The sequence below is a fragment of the Eleutherodactylus coqui genome, chromosome 13 (genome assembly GCF_035609145.1).
Source record: "Eleutherodactylus coqui strain aEleCoq1 chromosome 13, aEleCoq1.hap1, whole genome shotgun sequence".
In the NCBI taxonomy this organism is placed as follows: Eukaryota; Metazoa; Chordata; class Amphibia; order Anura; family Eleutherodactylidae; genus Eleutherodactylus; species Eleutherodactylus coqui.
The window spans coordinates 68677320-68697165 of record NC_089849.1 but is presented as its reverse complement, the minus strand read 5'-3'; the positions used below and the strand labels follow the sequence as shown (position 1 = coordinate 68697165).

The 19846-nt window shown below is 44.0% G+C and overlaps 1 protein-coding gene across 6 annotated transcripts in view; it reads left to right on the top strand.

Annotated features, from left to right (window-relative positions):
- Window positions 1-527: 527 nt before the first annotated feature.
- The window catches only part of ITGB4 (integrin subunit beta 4), a 72318-nt gene continuing 52999 nt past the window's right edge, over window positions 528-19846 (top strand). For 2 of the 6 annotated variants that reach the window (XM_066587143.1, XM_066587141.1), the window contains exon 1: window positions 528-929. Coding sequence is in view for 5 of the 6 variants with exons in the window: in XM_066587141.1 (XP_066443238.1) it covers window positions 914-929 (16 nt within the window). In the remaining variant the exon portion in view is untranslated. The remainder of the gene's footprint in view (window positions 930-19846) is intronic. The other 4 variants (XM_066587146.1, XM_066587142.1, XM_066587144.1 and 1 more) reach the window with 3 other exon arrangements.

Below are 19846 nucleotides of genomic sequence, written 5' to 3'. Positions count from 1 at the left end.
AGGGTGTAACTCCTAGAGTGCAAGTCACTAGAACAAGTCTTGGAAGCCTGCAAAATTGTGAGTGCAGCCCTGGCCTTTAACAAGGGATGTAATTCATGATCATCAGTGCAAGAGAAGTAATGTCTTAGAAAGGCACTCAACTTTTTTATGCAAATACTAGATGTAAACTGTAAAATGCTAATGTTTTATGTCATTGTGATCACAGCTGCACTTTGTATGTGTTCAGAATTGTTGCAGGGACTCAGAAGTACAGTTCCAGCTCTGCAGCGGGCATGTAGCTGAACTTTCAGCAAAAGCTATCGCACATTGCCTAGCTTTCAGTGGCCTGTTGATTCAAATACTGCATTCTGGGCAGGGGGAGGATGGTTTAATTCACTGTTTTGCCTTTTGTTCTCTCTCTGCCCCCCCTTCATGCCTCCACCTCCCCACTAACAATCATTTTTTTTCAGTTACTGGAAAGGCTGAGAACTCGGTGGCTGAAATCTCTCACTTCCAGCATTATCTTACACGGGTGCGTGTAGAGAAAAGTTGGAGATCAGAAGAGCGGGAGTACATGGAAGGGGGAGGAAGGGTTGTTCCAGCATTGTACCTGCCCTCCAGGTGTGCGCACAAGTCTATGGAATGTCAGAGACAGCAGAACAAGGTCTGAGTCACGCACAGTCGTCCATAAAACTCCTTTTTCTCTCTCTCTGCCTTGCACTTTTCACAAAAGGGGAGGGAAGGACCTGTCTGTCCTGCAGGAGACTGATCTCCAAACATTCTCTCTGGACCTTGTTTTGAGTAGGATACCATCAACCGTGAAGGATTACAAAAGGGCAAAGCTGAGAGTTGGCATACCTTTACTTCTCTTCTGCGCAGGATCACAATTGCTGGGATATCAAATTAAACCTTTTGGGATTTAGTTCTCTGCCGAATGAGACTTGTTTCTGGTAAGTCAGATGAAACAATTAAGACTTTTTTTTTTCTGCAGTCATAGGATGTTAACTCATTTCATTGTGTATCAAAAATAAGTAACATATAGGAAGTGAAGAAGAACATGCCAGGCTGAGATACATAGGCGGGTATTGCTATAGACGTACAAAGCCACTACACAGTCCACAGCAATCTGCAAAGAATACGGGGGTATCTAACTACAGAGGTGTCAAGTTCAAAGAATACTGTCACTACACAGTCCGCCTAGGCTGAATGATCAGGAAGAGTCTGTTTTCTCAGGTGTTAGGAAAATGAATATGTGCGCCAACTGCTCTCATGTCTTGTTTTTCGTTATTTAGAATTTACTGTTTTATTACTTTTTTTTTTTTAATGTTGCGATGGTCATTGCTAAGTTTAAGGACTGAAAGGGTTAACATAATAGATCGTCGTAGAACTGACTCGGACTGTTAGATAGTAATGTGGCGCTGCAGCGTGTTAGTTATAGAAGTTTAGAAAAGTTATAAAAGTTTAGAAAAGTTATAAAAGTTGGCTGTGAGGCACTAAAATGAGCTTGATTGTAAGTTTTAAGAATTCTTCCATAAACTTCTGACAGTTGTAGAGAGAGGGTAGTCCATTTTGACTAAACATTTTGGGTTCATCTATGTTTCCCCCTAATTCAACACGGGGAAGAAATGCTTTCTACGGAGATGTCCGTTTCAAAGTGAAAAGAATTCTTGCACCTTCTGCAGGAAGAACATATCGGAGGCGGCTTCCTTTTACCTTTCCACCACTAGGCATAGGTTTTCCTGCCAAGTAAGGTTTTCCGCAAACAGAACCCTTGAGAACTCGTCGGAAATGTCCTCATGGCACTTATAGATTTTCATAAACATGGCGGTTCAATGTAAATGATGGTGTGATGGGACAAGTGAAGTATAGGGTGCGAGTTGTGTTAGTTTGTCTTCGATTGTTTCTTGATGCGGTGAGGGTGTGATCAGGTACATGTAAGCAGAAAACATACCTGGAGGGATTGCCTTTGAAAGGTGAGTCTGTAAAGTCTGTGGATTGGAGGGTTGGGTCTCTACATACTGCAATGTTCTGGCCAAGTGTTTGCTTAGAACAAGAGGCACTGATCACCATTAACAGTACTAATGGTTGTGCGAAGGGCATTTTTTACAACATACTCCATTAACTAAAACGCTGTGCATGGCTATAGTATGTGCAATTTGGAGCAAGCAGAATCGCTACATCTACTTATAGAAAAGTTATATGCAATAAGTGATTTCATTATGCTCCGTTCCGCCTGCGGACCTTAAAATGTACGTTATATTTTTGCTACGTTTTGACCTATTCTAGAGATGACCATCCATTGGTGTGGAGGACTCAACTGCTCCTTTGTGTAAGGTGTCAATGGATTTTAAGGCTCTCATGTTTAGATACTAAATCACTTTGTCCCTGGTTACGACTGGCAGTATTAGCCATTATACATTGTTCTAGTCCCACCTGCAGGTACTACAGAGTCAAAGAGGACAGAGATTAGTTCTTCAGCTGCAGTATTGATCTGCTCGTGCTTCTGTTTTTTATTCCGAGCAAATACAATTACATGTACTATTGTCCATAGATTGAGGTGACTTCATAGGGTCAGTCCATGGGTTCAATTGGTAAGATTTAGGGGCAAAGGGTGTGTAGAACATACCATGCTGTGGTTGGCGGTATTCATCAAAGACCCACACTGCAAGCTAGTAGACAGGCTCCATATGTAGACGGACACTGTATGTAGATACCTAATGTATCCATGTTCCTCCTTTGGCTCCCACCTAAATTGTATGCTGCCCTTTCACAACACAAGTCCCTATACGGTATCGGTAGACACAGCAGAGAATTTCCACCACGAATCTGGCCACAAATCCATGCCAAATCTACGATGAATTATCAGCAAAATCCATGTGCTACATGTAGATGTTGTCATGGATCTGGCTGTGCTCATGGATTTCACCCTTTGCAAAAGTCAAAATGTGCAATGAAAATCCACTGCGTATCCACATAAGGATGAGCATGCTGTCAAATCTGCAGCATGCTCTGATTTCAATGCATCTGCCACATCTGGAACCAGCCTAAATCTCTGCTCCAGCTAATTGTTGGGTTTCAAGAATGAAGGACTCCTCTTTATTCACTCAGAATTCCATAATAGGTTATGTGAAAATAAGTTCCTTTAAGAGGACCTGAGATGTTCTTTGACAATCGGGACGGGTTGCATCCCTTTTTAGCCACGTTTGCACTGCTTTCTCCGGTGTTTCCAATATTGCTTTAGTCTTCTCCTTTCTCCTGCAATGCTCCTATTGCTTTTTGAAGCCCTCCACCATTCAGTGTCAATGCAACATTGATAACCCTAAAGCTCTAGGCAAAATTAATGGAAGCATAGCCATATAAAACCAACCTGGAGAGTTAGGATTTTTGCTGTTTATCATAAAAAGTACGGGGAAGTAGGAGCAGTATTGGGGTATTTTCCCATTTTATGCTCGTTTTTTATGGTAATTCTCCTTTTATACTATCCATCACAGATCCCACTGCTGTTGGTATGAGCACAGGGGTCTAAGTGATGGAAACGGGAAGTCATAAAGTAAAGGAGGGGAGTGTAGTCTTTACATCATTTTTTTCATCTCTGTCCAGGAAAACTAAGCAGTTTAACAATGTTCTTCCAACCTCAACAGGTTTTCAGAAAACAATGGACTAGAAGAATGTATTTTTTACACTGTTTTAACACCCCTTTCCTTTAGAACTTGATATGCTGAGTCGCTTACAATACAGTGCAAAAGGTTTTTTGGCAGGTGTTGAAAAATGCTGCAAAGTAAGAATGCTTTTACAAATAGAAGTGTTAATGGTTTATTTTTGTCAATTAACAAAATGCAAAGTGACTGAACAAGAGAGAAATCTAAATCAAATCAATACTTGGTGCGACCACTTTTTGCCTTCAAAACAGCATCAGTTCTTCGAGGTACACTTCCACAAAGTCAGGGATCTTATAGGATTATAATCAGGTGCATGATGAGCCAATTATACCACATAGTTGAAAACGATCAGGATTTTCATATTTAGGTTGAAACACAGTCATCAATATAGAAGGCTGTGTGGAAGCCTTAAAACTGAGTGACGAACATCCAAACTCTGCTACAAAGGTGAGGTTGTGGAAGACAGTTTCATGTCACAGGTCATAGACTATGGCAAGTCTGAACACAGCAACAAGACACAAGGCAGTTATACTGTATCAGCAAGATCTATTCCAGGCAAAGATTTGAAAGCAGACCAGAGCTTCAAGATGTGCTATTCAAGCTCTTTTGAAAAAGCACAAAGAAATGGCCAGTATTGAGGACCGTAGACAGTGGTTGACCAAGGAAACCTAGTAAAGCAGATGAACGACACATCATGCTTACTTCCCTTTAAAATTGAAAGATGCCCCCCATGTACAGAAGCTCTGGGTCAGAGTGTATTATTTTATCTACTCAGGAATGAGATGCAGCATACAGAAAATCCCATGGGAAGCCCTCTTGAGTAAACTCATCACCAATATTTCTCCAGCATCTCAGAAATGGATTTCCTTTCTTTCCTTGCTAGTAAGCAAGTTATTGCTCAATCATGGTGAAAAGCGTCCATGGACTCTTCCTGGCTAAAATGACGGTTGAATTAGTACATGATTATTGATAAATTAACTTCAGTTATTGCTGACTGACATGATAAATTTTGTAGAGTCTGGACACCATGGGTAGACTATATCCTCTCTTCCCAAATAACAGATCCCTACTTTCTCTGTAGTGTGGCCCTTGAGCCTTGGTCATATGGCATCACATCAAGTTCCCGCTTCTACAAGAGAAGGTTCCGCCCTTTTCTTTGCTTTTTCTTTTCTTCCTTCCACTTTTCCTTCTATTCTTCCTACCCCTTCTATTCTCCTTCCCCCTTCCAGTTCAGTCTTGGCCAGGTCATTGTTATGTGGTAAGAGGACTTATAAGTAGAGATGAGTGAGTATACTCGCTAAAGGCAATTGCTCGAGCGAGCATTGCTTTTAGCGAGTACCTGCCCGCTCGAGACGGAAGGTTCGGGTGCCGGCAGGGAGCTGCGGGGGAGAGTGGGGCGGAACGGAGGGGAGAGATCTCTCTCCCTCTCCCCCCCCCCCCCCCCGCTCCCTCCTGCTGACTGCCGCTACTCACCGCTCCCCCGCACCGGCACCCGAACCTTCCGTCTCAGCGGGCAGGTACTCGCCAAAGGCAATGCTCGCTCGGGCAATTGCCTTTAGCGAGTATACTCGCTCATCTCTACTTATAAGCTATTGTTTCTCAGTACATCAGTCTTAGATGTAGCCCTTTTCAGTGCAAAAAGTTGTGCCTTGTTTCTGTGAGTTTGTCCGATATATCGGTGACACAACTCTGTTATTTTAGATTTTTGTGGCGCCCCTGCCCATGGGTCACTCATCAATTTGTTTAATTAATCATTACATCGTACTTGCTGCTTCAAGTTATTTTGTTCTTCGTTTCACATTTATTTCCTTTTTTGTAAATTTTAAATAAAAATAAGTGTTAAAAAAACACAATGGAAGATGTCCTGTTTATGATCTCCACTGCCCACTCTGCTTATAAAAGATCCTTGGCAAGTTTATTGCTTCACGCAGACAAAAATGTACTCCCACACCACTGGAAAAGCCAAGACCCTCCATTCCTGAAGGAATGGTTTGCTGAAGTTTCAGCCTTAGATAGTATGAAAGACATCATAGCCTCAACACCAGAGGCTAGAGATAGATATTGTTGAGTGTGGAGGGCTTGGATGGAGTTCCAACAGGCTGACTCACTTGTCAATCGAGGAATTAAAGGCTGCAGGTTTTCTCTTTTCTTTCTCTGGGGTGCCCTCTCTCACCTTCCAAGTCCTGTGGCCTTAGTCCTCCCTCCTCCACCAAATATTGGCCAGTGAGGTGTATTTCAGTATTTTTATGATGAACTCATGCTTTTTCACTGTAATTACCCTAATTTGTACTCTCTCCAACCCCCCATTCCCCATTCAAAATCCTGAAGTTTCCATTCCGGTGATACGCGGTTCAATCAAATGAAATCGGTAAGGGATGGCACCGGAAATCTAAACAAAAAAAAGAGGTGCGCTGTGCATGACCGTCTGCGTGAGTACGCAGTCAGGCGCAGTACAATTTCGCCCCCATACGCGGCTGAACGCAGGGTCATGGCCAGGCTCACAGCTGGAAGCTGCAGCAGGCCTCCGCAAGCAGATTCCGCTTACAGATGTGTCAGCTTAGCCTAAGGCTAGGTCCACACAGGGGCTGATTTGCAGTGGAATGTGCGGAGTGGGCATTCCGTTGCAGATCAGCCGCGGAAAGCCTGCCTCCAAATTGCACCATTTAGTGTGGGTTTTATCGCATATCCCTTAGTGGAATTTACCCCCTCATTGAGGAGAAGTGAATCCCGCAGCTCAAATGGCGATAAAATCGACATGCTGCGGAATTGAATTTCGCATTGCATATCAATTTCCACATGGGTTTTTGTTTGGGTTATTTCCGCAGCTTGTGGAGGAGATTTTCAAAATCTCATCCACTTTGCTACTACCGTACTGTAATTGCCACAGAAATTCCCTGGCAAATCCGCCCTGTGTGCTGTAGATGGTCAGACTGAGGTCTGGAGAACAAGAGGTATCAGCAAGTCTTTGCAGAATGTAAACTGACCGAAGTCAATCAGATAGTTTTAGTCAAGCCAATCTTATAGGGGTTTTCAAGGCATGTACTATTGATGATCTATCCTCGGGAATTGATAGGTGGAGATCTGCCACTCTGGATCCCTACTGATCAGATTTTTGCTAGACTTGCAGTCAGTGCGGACAGTAGACGTCTCTGTCCATAGTGCAGTGGCTCAGGTTGGTAATGCAGGTGTAGCTTCCACAAAATTGTATTTTCAGTCTGTGTCCTGTCCTTACTAGTCTTGGAGAGTACACGGACCCATAGTAGTCAATGTGCCAATGCACACATCAGTTTTTTCCGATCCAATTTGCGGAAGAGACTCGCCTGTTAAAATCAATGGGGTTACAAAAAATAGGCAGCAGTTAGATGTCTCTGTGGTGTCCAGGTTTCTGTCCATATTTAATGAATCTGCAGCCAAGAAATGCAGAAATGAAGAATTGGACCTCTTTCAGGTTTTATTTGTGGACATAAAACTAGTTGACATACTGAACTAAAAAAACAGATGCACAAATTGCATATGGATGGCATACGTCACTGCACTCATGGATAAAGGGGTTTTTTTGGGGGGGGGGGGGGACAACACAAGTTTTTTCAGGTGCCTTAGGGCTTAGTAATAGAAGCCAGCGCTTTACTCATACAACAGGCAAACAGGTCAGAAGTCAGGCTGGTGGTCAGTGTCAACAGAAAGGCATAGACTGGCCGGAAATGTTAAGCAGGAGAATGAATAGAGGAAACGGGTCGGGAGAAGATCTTGTAGGTCAAACGTCACTAATTAGAGTGCAAGGATATACTTACAGCAACTGTACATTATCACAAGCTAATTAATGTTAAACGTTCTACACATAGATCTAATAATATCCTCTCCAAAACCGCCATGACTACTACCAGCTTTAGTATATTTACCATTACTATATACATAATGTCTCACCTAAGGCCCCCTGTCCACGGGCGAGTTGTCATTGCGAGATTTATGGCGATAAATCGGCCTGGGACCTCGCATGACACGCTCTCCATAGACTTAACTATGGAAAGCGCCACCTGACGACCACGAACGGCGAATCATAGCGATTCTCCGCTCACAGGATTTAAATTCGCGGCATGCTGCGATTGCCGCGATTCTCCACGGTGAGCCTATCTATAGATAGGCTCATCACGGAGACCTGTCAGTGCTCCCTCCTCCTTCCCCGTGGCGGAATATCACTACCGATATTCCGCCTCGGGCCGTGGACAGGCAGCCTTACTCTGATTTTACATAGAACCTGTGTATTAGGGCTGGGACATTATGCTTCACTGACTTGGGCGAGGTTCTCACAAGAACATCTGTATACATCCATCATACGGAGCTGTATACATCCATCATACTGAGCTGTGTTCTAGATGGAATTGCATCCATATGTCATTAGTATCTGGTCTGTATTGACCTCCATCTTTGCGTTTTTTGGTTTTATTTTCTTCTGGGTAAATAGAGATCAGTTTCTTGCCCCAAAAATAATTATACTAATGGATGCAAATACAGATAAAATACTGATGCATTATGGATGCTTCCATTATTTTAATCATTTTCCATAGACAATAATAGGCATATTTTTCATGATATATTTTTTAAAACCTATTCGTGAAAAATACACCCGTGTAAATACTTTGTAAAAACAGCCCCTAGAAGAAGTTATTGTTTTGCTGCAAAACTCGGCATGCAGTTACATCTAAGGCAGATATGCAGATGATTAGAGTTGTAAGCATGATTAGATGAACGGTCTTGCCACCTGAGGCCCTAAAATTGGTCCTACCCTCGACCTATAAAAGGCTCCCGGAGGCCCCTTGTGTAGAGCTTGTTGACCACTAGATGCCCGTACGACACAGAGAAGAGATTTCACCCAGTTAACAGAGTTTGAGAGGGGCGCATTACTGGAATGTGAGAAGCTGGATCATCGTATGGGCGATTTGCTCATCACCTAGGCTGTTCTAACCAGACTGTTAGGGGGTGTTGGGATCAGTAGATGAGTGAGGCCCCATGTGAAATGGTGAGGGGGTGCACGTGTGGTCACCGCTCCACTTACTTCTATGGGATAAATCAAGATTGCCGAGTGCATCAATACCTGCCTGTTCCATAGAAGAAACTGGTGCAGATGAAAGGAGGAAGTGCTGCCCCACTTACAAATGTCCTGGAACTTGCTACAGAGGGAAGTCACTTTCCCCAGCAAGGTCCTGAAACTTACTAGGGACTAGAGATGAGCGAACCTACTCGGCCACGCCCCTTTTTCACCCGGGCGCCGCGATTTTCGAGTACTTCCGTACTCGGGTGAAAAGATTCAGGGGGCGCCGTGGGTGAGTGGGGGGGAGAGGGAGAGAGAGAGGGCTCCCCCCTGTTCCCCTTAGATTACTAAGGCCTCGTTCACATGAGCGTGGTTTTAAGACTCTAATAGCATTGCAAAAAAATCGCATAACGCTCGGGAGAAAATCACTTGAACGATTGATTTCCAGCTATAAAGTCTCAAGCTCAATTAGCAGTGAAATTGCCATTCACACAATTGAGTGCTGCGTGTTATCCATCTCCCATAGGAGTCTCCCCCCCGCTCCCCGGCGCAACTCACCGGTCACCCCCGCCAGCCCCCGAATCTTTAAATCTTTAGAGACGAGCGGGGAGATACTCGGCTAAGGCACTACTCGCTCGAGTAATGTGCCTTAGCGAGTATGCTCGCTCATCTCTAGTGATAAGGTGCGCTAAGTGTGGCAAAATAGAGCAGACAGCACTCAAAAATCAAGTGCATGTCTGCGAGGCTCCCATGAAATCAATGGGAGCCTTGTATGGCAATTACCGCGGCGTTCAGAACGCCATGGTAATCGCTGTAAAAAATGGATGTGCGAGAGTGGCCTAATTGAAGTGTGAATGCACCCTTAAAAAACCTGACAGCCTTCAGCGCGATCTCATCTCTTGTTTTTGGACTTTACTTGCACTTTCTGCATATAAACCTACAGGAGCTCTAAGTTTATAGCACTTTTCTAACTTTTATAATGTTACAACAAATCAAACAAAGTTTAGGCCAAGTTCCATGGTGTAATATATTGTATCTCCAACTTGCCCAAACATATTCTGTTTAATAAGCCTTTCCACTGCACAATAATGGTTCTCTGTCTTTACTCCTCCGCACCTTCATTTTGGGCAAACCAATAATAGAGCATTAATTAACCTAAGTTTTCAACTAGTTCCAGCATGAAGCTGTAAGAACAGCAGATATTACAAGGTCATTGTAGGGGTTGGATCTGAAAGTCTTATCATGTACAGGTGCTTGTGGAAAAGCAATGTCAGATATCAGGGATCTAACATCTAATTTGCTGGGGGAGTGAGTCCTGACTCCAACGCCACTCATATAACAGAGCTTCATCAATCACAGTTCTTCACTAGTGATGAGCGAGCATACTCGCTAAGGGCAATTGCTCGAGCAAGCATTGCCCTTAGCGAGTACCTGCCGGCTCGAGAGAAAAGGTTCGGGTGCCGGCGTGGGTGACAGGTGAGTTGCGGCAGTGAGCAGGGGGGGCGGGGAGAGAGGGAGAGAGAGATCTCCCCTCCGTTCCTCCCCGCTCTCCCCCGCAGCTCCCTGCCCGCCGCCGGCAGCCAAACCTTTTCCCTCGAGCGCGCAGGTACTCGCTAAGGGCAAGGCTCGCTCAAGCAATTGCCCTTAGCGAGTATGCTCGCTCATCATTCTTCACCTATCTTACTTAATTACAGACCTTCCTAGCTATATAAGCATAAATGTTTTATCATAATTAACCAATATTTCAGTTAGGCCTATTGGTTTGCTATCATTGTAAGGCTATGTTCACATCAGAGCTGCCCGCGGTGCAGCTCCAGCATGACATCCTGGATACAATAGTGCAGCGTGTTGTGCTATTTTGTCTGGAAACATTTCTGCCCACATGCTGGAAGCCAGATGGACCCATTATAGCGAATGGCGTCTGTTTAGTGGCGTCTGCGTCCGGATCTGGCGTTTTTGTTTTTTTGTTGTTTGGCTCTGAGGACAGAGCTGGGACACCCTGCACAGTTGCTACTAAATGTACCAAAAGTTGGACCTCCACTGATGTGATATTGCTGGTCTACCCTAAAGTAGGCAGTATTCACATGTGGCAGAAATTTCTGAGATTCATCTGCATGGGACTTGTAAAAGTCCTGATTTTTGACCCCAAAACAAGCTGAATCAATGGAACTAATTTGAGATACAGAAATTCTGCACCAAATGTGCCACATGTGAATATACCCTAAAGAGGACCTGTCACTCTCTTGAAATGACAGATTAAGTAAATACTTAAAGGGATTATCCATTTAAAAAACTGGTGATGGGCTATCCACAGGAAATGTCATCAATAGTAGATTAGTGGGGGTCTCCCACCTGGGATCCTTGCCAATCAGTTGTTCACTGGGCTAATACACCGAACTGATTTCTGCAGTAAACACAGAGCTCCATTCTTACTGCAGTGGCTGGACCTGGCATTACAGGCCAAGTTCCTGTTCACTACAATTGAAACTTTGCCTGCAGCACCAAAACTTGCTACTGCAGTGGGAATTGAGCTATCTGTGGAAATCAACTCATGTGCATGAGCACACCAGCTCAGTGAACAACTCCAACTCCAAAAAGTAATTGAGGCCCCCTTTATGTCCCCCCGCCCTATACAAAGTAATTGATCCCAATCACTAAATAACTGTATTTACTTGTTACACACTCAGTATTCCCTTCCCACAGCTGCTGGGCCACAAAACATAGAGGATTAGTGCAGTTTGCCTCCCGAATCCTCTAACATAGCAAGTATTTTGCATGTTTAGGGCCACCTGGGTGTTCCGTCTATCACTGCAATTGTCTCGCTATCTCTGACATTGCACCCAAACCAGGACTCCTGTCCTCTGGTTTCCTTCTCCAAGTGCTCTGAAGCATTGGGCTGCAAACAGGAGGGCAGGAGTCCCGGATTGTGTGCAACACTGATGTGCAGCGTCAGCTATACTGAGACAACTCGCAGTGATAGATGGAACACCCAGGCGACCCTAAACATCGGAAATGCTTGCTTTCACCGCGACCCCAAGCGGTCTTAGGGGACTGGCTCGGTCCGCTCTTGCATACAACAGCCAGAATGCCATGAAAATGTAGAAGAACTCTTCAAGTTTTTAATGGACCTAACAGATGTTTGATGTGGACACCATTTGTAATAGGGCAGATGTTAAACTGGTAGTCCAGTTCTGCCCAGTCATCTCCCAGCATATCCTCTGGTATCCACTCCACTGCAGTGGAGATGCGTTGTTTTAGGTCCTTTAGTACCACCAATGATGCCCACATCAAACATCTACAACGTACATGAAAAACTGGAAAAGTTCTATATTTTCATGTCATTTTGTCTGTAACTTACAAGTGTTGGGTATGGGTGCCATTGGTGCCACTAGACAACCTAAACCAACACATCTCCTATGCAGTGGAATCAATAACAGAGGCTATGCCGGGATGTGTCTGGACAGAACTGGACTTCCGACTTGACATCTGCTGAGTCACCAATGGCATCCACATCAACCATTTGGCTGCTGTATGTCAATTCATGTATGAAGCAATCGGCTTTACATTTGCACCATTGTTTCTCAATCGGCCTGTATTTACTGTAAGTGACATGTCAGAGGAGTGAACGGGATATCTTTAAGGCCTCCTGCCCACGGACTGAGCGGGATACACCCACAGTTTTATGTCGCAGGAATCCCGTGGGGTAAACAGAAAAGTCCCCGCTGGAAATCTTGGAAGAACACACATTTTCCGCGGTCTCCATTGATACTATATTAATGGAGACCTCCCACCATGGAAAAACGCGTAAAATAGAACATGACGCGATTTTTCTCCCACGGCGTAAATCCGTGGCAGAATCCTGGATGTGAGGACTGAGCTATTAGGTTCAATAGAACCTCTTAACTGTGTTACTCTGCCGTGGGGAACACAGCAGAAATCTGTCTGTGGGAATTAGCCCTAAGATGTAATGTTCTACAGCATTTACATTATCCATGGACTCAATCATGGTCAATCTAGTAACAACAAGCTAGAAATGTATAGACTTTTATTGTAGCAATTTTAAGTCAATTTTTCTTATGTTATTTGCACTTAATTTATCATTTTGGTGGGTTTCGGGAGGATTAGTGGAGTACGGGGTGGATTACCGCTTGGGCTTGTTTGTCAGAATTTTCCAAATGATATATTAATTCATCTCTTATTACGCATGGAACTAGAGGCAAACACAAGAACTGCATCCAGTAAGCAACTAACCAATTAGATCATACACAGATTCTGAAATGGAGGGAATTAACCCATCGTGTTTAGCTTCATAGAAGCTCAAGCTTTGACCTTTTTTTATAGACGTGACTGATAATGATCATGAGTTGCAAAAATCTTGGAAATAACACAAATGTGCAGACAGAACTGAGCTAATCCCAGCTATCTGCTTATCTTTGATTACATTAAACAAGAAAAACAGGTAAAACTGCATATAGACAGACCCAAAGAAGATCTTGGCACAAAGGTTAGTTCACAACATTGCCAGAAATTGCTTAGTAGAAGGGGAATCGGTTCAGAAGAAACACAAGCCGGCCATGATGTCATTGTAGACTACAGATAAGCTAGAGGTGATTAGTCAAAAATAAAGATGAGTGAGCGTACTCGATAAGGCAAACTACTCGAGCGAGCCAAAAAACATATTTGCATCTTCTGATCAGTTTCAGCAAACCCCATTTACACTGATAGATGATTTCTCAAAAATCGCTCAAACGACAGTCTGAGTGACAGTTTTGAGTGATCATCTTTGCATAGTCTATAGTAGCTAAGTAGCTACTAAAGAGCTATTCAGGCACAGCGGGACACTGGCGCTAACAAGACAGCTGTTCTGCATAAGCAAACAGCTGCATTGTTTTCCACAGCTTATAGATCGCGTCCTGCTGTGAACTACCAGCGGGACACGAACTGAAAGAATCTTATCAGCGCTGCCAACTGTGATAACAGCTGCACCACTGATAAGAGTTCATCGCTCAATTCAAGAAAACTAGAATTGAGCGAGGAACGAATCGCGCATGAAAACTGCACGATGTCTCTGCATTTAGATGCAACGGTTATTACTCAAAAGATGGCTCTGAGCGAATTTTGAGCGAGAATCGTTGTGTTTAAATGGACCTTAAAGTAAACTTCAAATTTGTAGATTACAGTAGAGAATTGGTAGTGGTTACTTGGAATGGGAACTAAGTTGTTAGATTCAGTAAAGATATACACAAGTATTATTTATCTCTTACCCCCAAGGGTCAATGTAGGAAATTGACCCTCGGGGGGGTGGGAGATAAATAATAAATTTGCTGCTTTGTTGTGACGGTCAATAGCTAGGAGTTGCATTGACTATGAAGCAACCTCTTGACCTCCACTTAGCGGTGGCGTCAGCGCTCTTGCAGGCTTCTTATCTGCTTCTCGCTCAGTGCTGAAAAGCTTAACAAACGACGAATGACAAGTGAACAATTTTTTTGCATCCACACTGAACGATTATTGCTTAAATTCATTCGTTTTGACAAACTTTGAGCAATAATCATTACGTGTAAATGGGTCTTAACGTTGCAGGAGACTGCTTCTACTCCAACTACTTGATTGTTGCTACCTTTATTAAAGAGGCAAGGAACCTCAGCCAACATTTGGGGGGAAAAGAGATTCCTGCTGACATTCTGGCATTAGATTTGATGTTTGTAAAGAGCACACATCAATGTGTAAGGCTGCATTCCCACGAACGTATATCGGCTCGGTTTTCACGCCGAGCCGATATACGTTGTCCTTGTGTGCAGGTGGGGGGGGGATGGTAGAGCCAGGAGCAGGAACTGAGCTCCCGCCCCCTCTCTGCCTCCTCTCCACCCCCTCTCTGCCCCTCTGCACTATTTGCAATGAAAGGAGGCGGGGGTGGGGCTAAGTTCTGAGAATTAGCCCCGCCCCCGCCCCGCCTTTCCCCATTGCAAATAGTGCAGAGGGGCGGAGAGGAGGCAGAGAGGGGGCGGGAGCTCAGTTCCTGCACCTGGCTCTTCCATCCTTCCCCCCCTGCACACGAGGACAACGTATATCAGCTCGGTGTGAAAACCGAGCCGATATACGTTCGTGGGAATGCACCCAAAGGTTGCTTTTAGATGTAATGATTATCGTTCAAACAAATGAAAGTGATTATCGTTCAGTCTAAATGCGAGTCAACGACAAACGAGAATCGTTTTCTTCTTGATCGTCGTTTAGTTTCTGCAGGCATTAAAAAAAAATCATCATTTCCTCGTTCACTTGTTGTTTAAACACTTCTCATTGATTGTTCCACATAGCAAATGTGAAACACTGAATGAGAAGTGAACGATTCTCGTTGAACAAGTCAACGGTGCATCTGCCTGTCTAAACAGGCTGCACAAGAGCGGACGAGCTGGTCATGACGGCACCAGCTCGTGCAAAGGAGATCATGTCCTCTAAAAGGACCCTAATGTCCCATTTAGGTGGAATTAGAATAATCTAAACGAATGCACGAAAGCCAACGTCACCGCTAAGGTCATTAGCGCTCGTGCAGAGAGTTTAGACTGGTGGCCAACGCTGCTGGCTCACGGGCTTCACATTCTATGTGAAGTGCTGAGCGGGGAGCGTTTACACTGAACAAGAATCCTGCGATCAGCGATGTTTTTTATGCTCATTGAAAGTCAGAGATAACGAGAAGTGAACAAGTTTTTTTGCATTTACATGGGACATTTAGTACATGGGGGTAAATTAACAAGCCATGAGAAAACCGAACGTTTCCTGGGGCAAATATTTTAGCAAGACCATCTGGAAACAAATGGAGACTGTAGGTATGCACCAACAAATTGCAAGAGGAAACCAGTCCAGACAAATAAGAAGAGAATCACAAATATTTGTATGGTGAACACTTTATATGCTAAAGCATCTTCTGCCCCAACTTTAGGACAGGTATTGCCCCTCTCTCATTCCAGTTGTAGTCATGGCTTTCTCCAGTCCCAAGGCTGCATACATTAGCTCTCTACATCTCTCAATATTACAGATGAGGGACACTCATGGTTCTCGGTAAAAGATCCACATTTTCATGAATGAATATTCTGATAGCTACTCTTTCATGTATCCATGACTACACCAATAGGTCAATACATAAACTCACCAGCACCAATTAACAATGAATCATAGTATCAAATACAATAGGAAGGTGAGATCCACTTTTAGGGTTTTGTATTTATAGATCAGTTTTCACTTAGGAGCAAAGCTAGACTTGATTTGAGACAAATAGGAGGGACTGTCCTTACTGGACCAGCTTTCGAAATCATGGGAACACACCCTATTACTGGCAGGCGCATGAATTGGTTGAAACAAGTGGATAGTCAATATAGATACTATGATTATTATCAACTGTGAAAACACGTTTTCTCTATGTCAACCAACAACTCCATACACTGCTGATGTTTGAATGGAATTACAGTAGCATTGTTCATCTTGATCTGGGCTGTGTAGAAGGGATATGAAAAACATTACAACTAAAGTGAACAGACAGAACTGTTGGGTTAATGGAACTGGATGGTGATGATGTAATGTTACATATGGATGAAGAGTATGGCTGTCATGCAAGTTACACCAGAGAAGCACGTATACTGCACATTCATGGATGTTGCATGTCCCATTTTCAAAAAAAGACAGGAATAAAACATGCCAAAAGTTGTTTTTTTAAACAGACCATCCATCTGTATGCAATCACATATATGTATCGCCGCCTAGGCTATAATAAAGTAATGTTCTATCCGTGGAATACACGGACAGCACACGGCCTTAGAATACAGCCGTGTACCTTTGGCCTAACAATGCAGCTTTTATATACCATTCTAGCTTCATGAAAGGCTGGGTGACAATCTCTATAAATTCTGCAATAGTGCACTGAAGTACTCAAAACAGAATATTGGAAGATTTCATACAATGTGATTCTTGTAACATGCTTCTGGGTATTTTTTATTTTTTCAATGGAAATGCTCTTTAAAGGCCCTTTCACACCTTACATGGGCCAGTGGCTGACTGAATATTCCTTGCCAATCATTACCCTTGGTAAACATTCGAGCGATTGCAGCTGTTATGTGCATATAAAAATGATTGTTGGTCAGTCACACTTCTCGCATGTCAACGGAGGATGTGCTGCTAACAATAATGGAAATGAACAGCTCCAGAAGGTATCACAAGTGATGAACGATCATCAGTGTGGCCATTCAAGCCCCAACAATTGTCCAGTGTAAGGCTGAGTTCACACGGACGGATTTGCCGCGGAAATTCCGTGCAGAATTTCTGTGCGGCAAATCCGCCCGCGGTTCCTAATCCCGGGATTAGCCAGCCATGTGGACGAGATTTTGCAAAAAATTTGTCCACAAAGGGTGGCCAATCCATCACGGCAAAGCCAGGTGGAACTGGCGATGTGGCGCAGAATTGTGGCCTCACTCCTCTCTATGGGGAGAGAAAGCCGCAACGGAATGCCAACGGCCGAACCACTTCAAAAGCTGCGACTCTCCTGTGGAAATCTCACAGCTTTTTGGTGCAGCCAAATTGTGAGATTTCCGCGGGATTTTCTTCCCGCCTAAAAGGGCCTCTGAAAAACTTGCTATATCATTAATCGTCACTTGTTACAGGCACTTTATCTGTCCATGCAAAAGGCCTTTAAGTATTTGTATGAAGCAGATACAGTACTCGCCTTCTACTGTCTATATGTAGAGATGAGCGAGTATACTCGCTAAGGCACATTACTCGAGCCAGTAGTGCCTTAGCCGAGTATCTCCTCGCTCGTCTCTAAAGATTCGGGGACCGGCGTGAGTGACAGGTGAGTTGCGGCAGGGAGAGAGGGAGAGAGAGATCTCCCCTCCGTTCCTCTCCGCTCTCCCCCGCCACTCCCCGCCGGCCCCCGAATCTTTAGAGAGGAGCGGGAAGATACTTGGCTAAGGCACTACTCGCTCGAGTAATGTGCCTTAGCGAGTATACTTGCTCATCTCTAACTATATCACATTTAAGTTGACTTCTGTAAAGGGGTTGTCCACGTAATTTTTTTTAACCTGTAGGGAATGTTGTAAAATAATTGAAGACCATATACTTACGGCTCCGGACCCCATTGCTCCAGTGCTGCATCATCTCTTCTCCACACCGTCTCTGGCGTCGGTCATGTTATGCATACAGGCCGCTGCAGCCAGTCACTGTGCACCATTGTGACCTACGATTAGCTGTGCTAGTCAGTCTGCATACCATCCGACATCACCATCCGACATTAAAAAAAAGAAAAAAAAATAGCTATGAAACCCCCTTTAAATTTCCCCTCACAGCCGGTCATTAGAATTTCGTAACATTTCCCTAAGCTCCAGCACAAATTATCTACAAAATTGGATTAGACAGATGGGGACATGTGATTCTGTTCACAATAGCCACATTCTTCTGTTCTTAAAGCATCATAAACCACTAGTATCAACTGTGCTGAGAGTAAACATATACACCCATGCCCATAAAAAACGGGCATAAACTCAAAGGGCATTCGGAGTATTGCAAGACCGGTTAGTGAACAACATCTTGAAAACAAATGCCTGTCTTAGAGGCATTGTAGACAGGCGGACCACCTTCCCATTGGGGTACTGCACTCTTGTGACTCAAGAGCAAAGCTGATGAGATTAACGAGGGTTGGCTTCAACTCTCCAAGGGATCCATATCAGCTGCCTGGGTTGCCTTTGTTTTTATATACACCCTTGCCTAACATTACATAATTATCAGAAACAACCCAAACAATATAACAAACATAAGGGCTATTGCTTTCTAATTAAATGCAAAATCTGCCATACAGTATTGCCCTGTAGATCTGTCTGTAGGCACAGCCATTATTACGATATGTCCAGACGTGGCATATATGCTGCATATTTTCTGCTGTGGATTTGAGTACTGAAAATACGCAATTTATTACAGTGCAGGCAACAAGAATGAGATTGCAAGAAATCTCACCCATAATATAGGCCATCAATATCAGGTTGGTGGAGGTCCGACTCCCGACACCCCTATCAATCAGCTGATAAGCGGGGCTGCAGCGTTCTAACATATTTCTATTGTGTAATTGGAGGGCATGTGACTGAGTATGACAAAGCCATACCCTATGATATAAAATAGTACAGACTTGATTTTCATTTCATGAGATACAAATTCTACCTATTCTTCTCCTGCACCTACTTTACAGGATGGTTCAAGAATAGAGATGAGCGAGTAGTGCCTTAGCCGAGTATCTCCCCGCTCGTCTCTAATGATTCGGGGGCCGGCGCCAGTGACAGGTGATTTGCTGGGGGGAGAGAGATCTCTCCTCCATTCCTTCCCGCTCTCCCCCGCCGCTCCCCGCCCCCCGCCGGCCCCCGAATCTTTAGAGACGAGTGGGGAGATACTCGGCTAAGGCACTACTCGCTCGAGTAATGTGCCTTAGCGAGTATACTCGCTTATCTCTAATCAAGAAGAATGGTGCAAAAGTAAAGTAGATGAATTCACACAGAATTGACATACAACCGACAGAATGGCATGAAAAGATAGAAGAACTCTTCAAGTTTTTTAATGCCCTTTACAGATGTTTAATATGTGCGCCATTGGTGACATGGTATATGTCAAGTTGGCAGTCCATCTCTGCTGCAGTGGAATCGATACCAGGATGTACCTGGACATGTCTGAACAGACCTGAACTACCAACGTGATCTGCCGTGTCACCAATGGGCCCATATCAAACATCTGTAAGGTGCATTACAAACTAGAAGACTTGTTCTATTCTTTCATGGTATTCTGGCTGTTGTATGTCAATTCATATAGGAATAAGGGTGCTTTCACATCTGCGCTGGGGATTCCACTTTCCTGCTCCATTTGGGCAGTAGGAAATGGGAATCCCTGTGGCCGAACGGTTCCGTCTCTGGAAACAACCTCACAGTGCCGGGCGGACCCAATTGACTATAATAGGGTTTGCATTATCCACGGACTCAATAATGGTCAATCTAGTGGAAACCTATAGACTATTTCTGTAGCGACTGTAAATTAATTTTACTATGCTACTTGCACTTAATTAATAGTGTTGGTGGGTTTGGGGTTTTGAGAGGATGAGTGGAGTACTGGGTAAAAAAAATTACCACTTGGACTTGTTTGTCCAAATTCTTCAAATGGCATA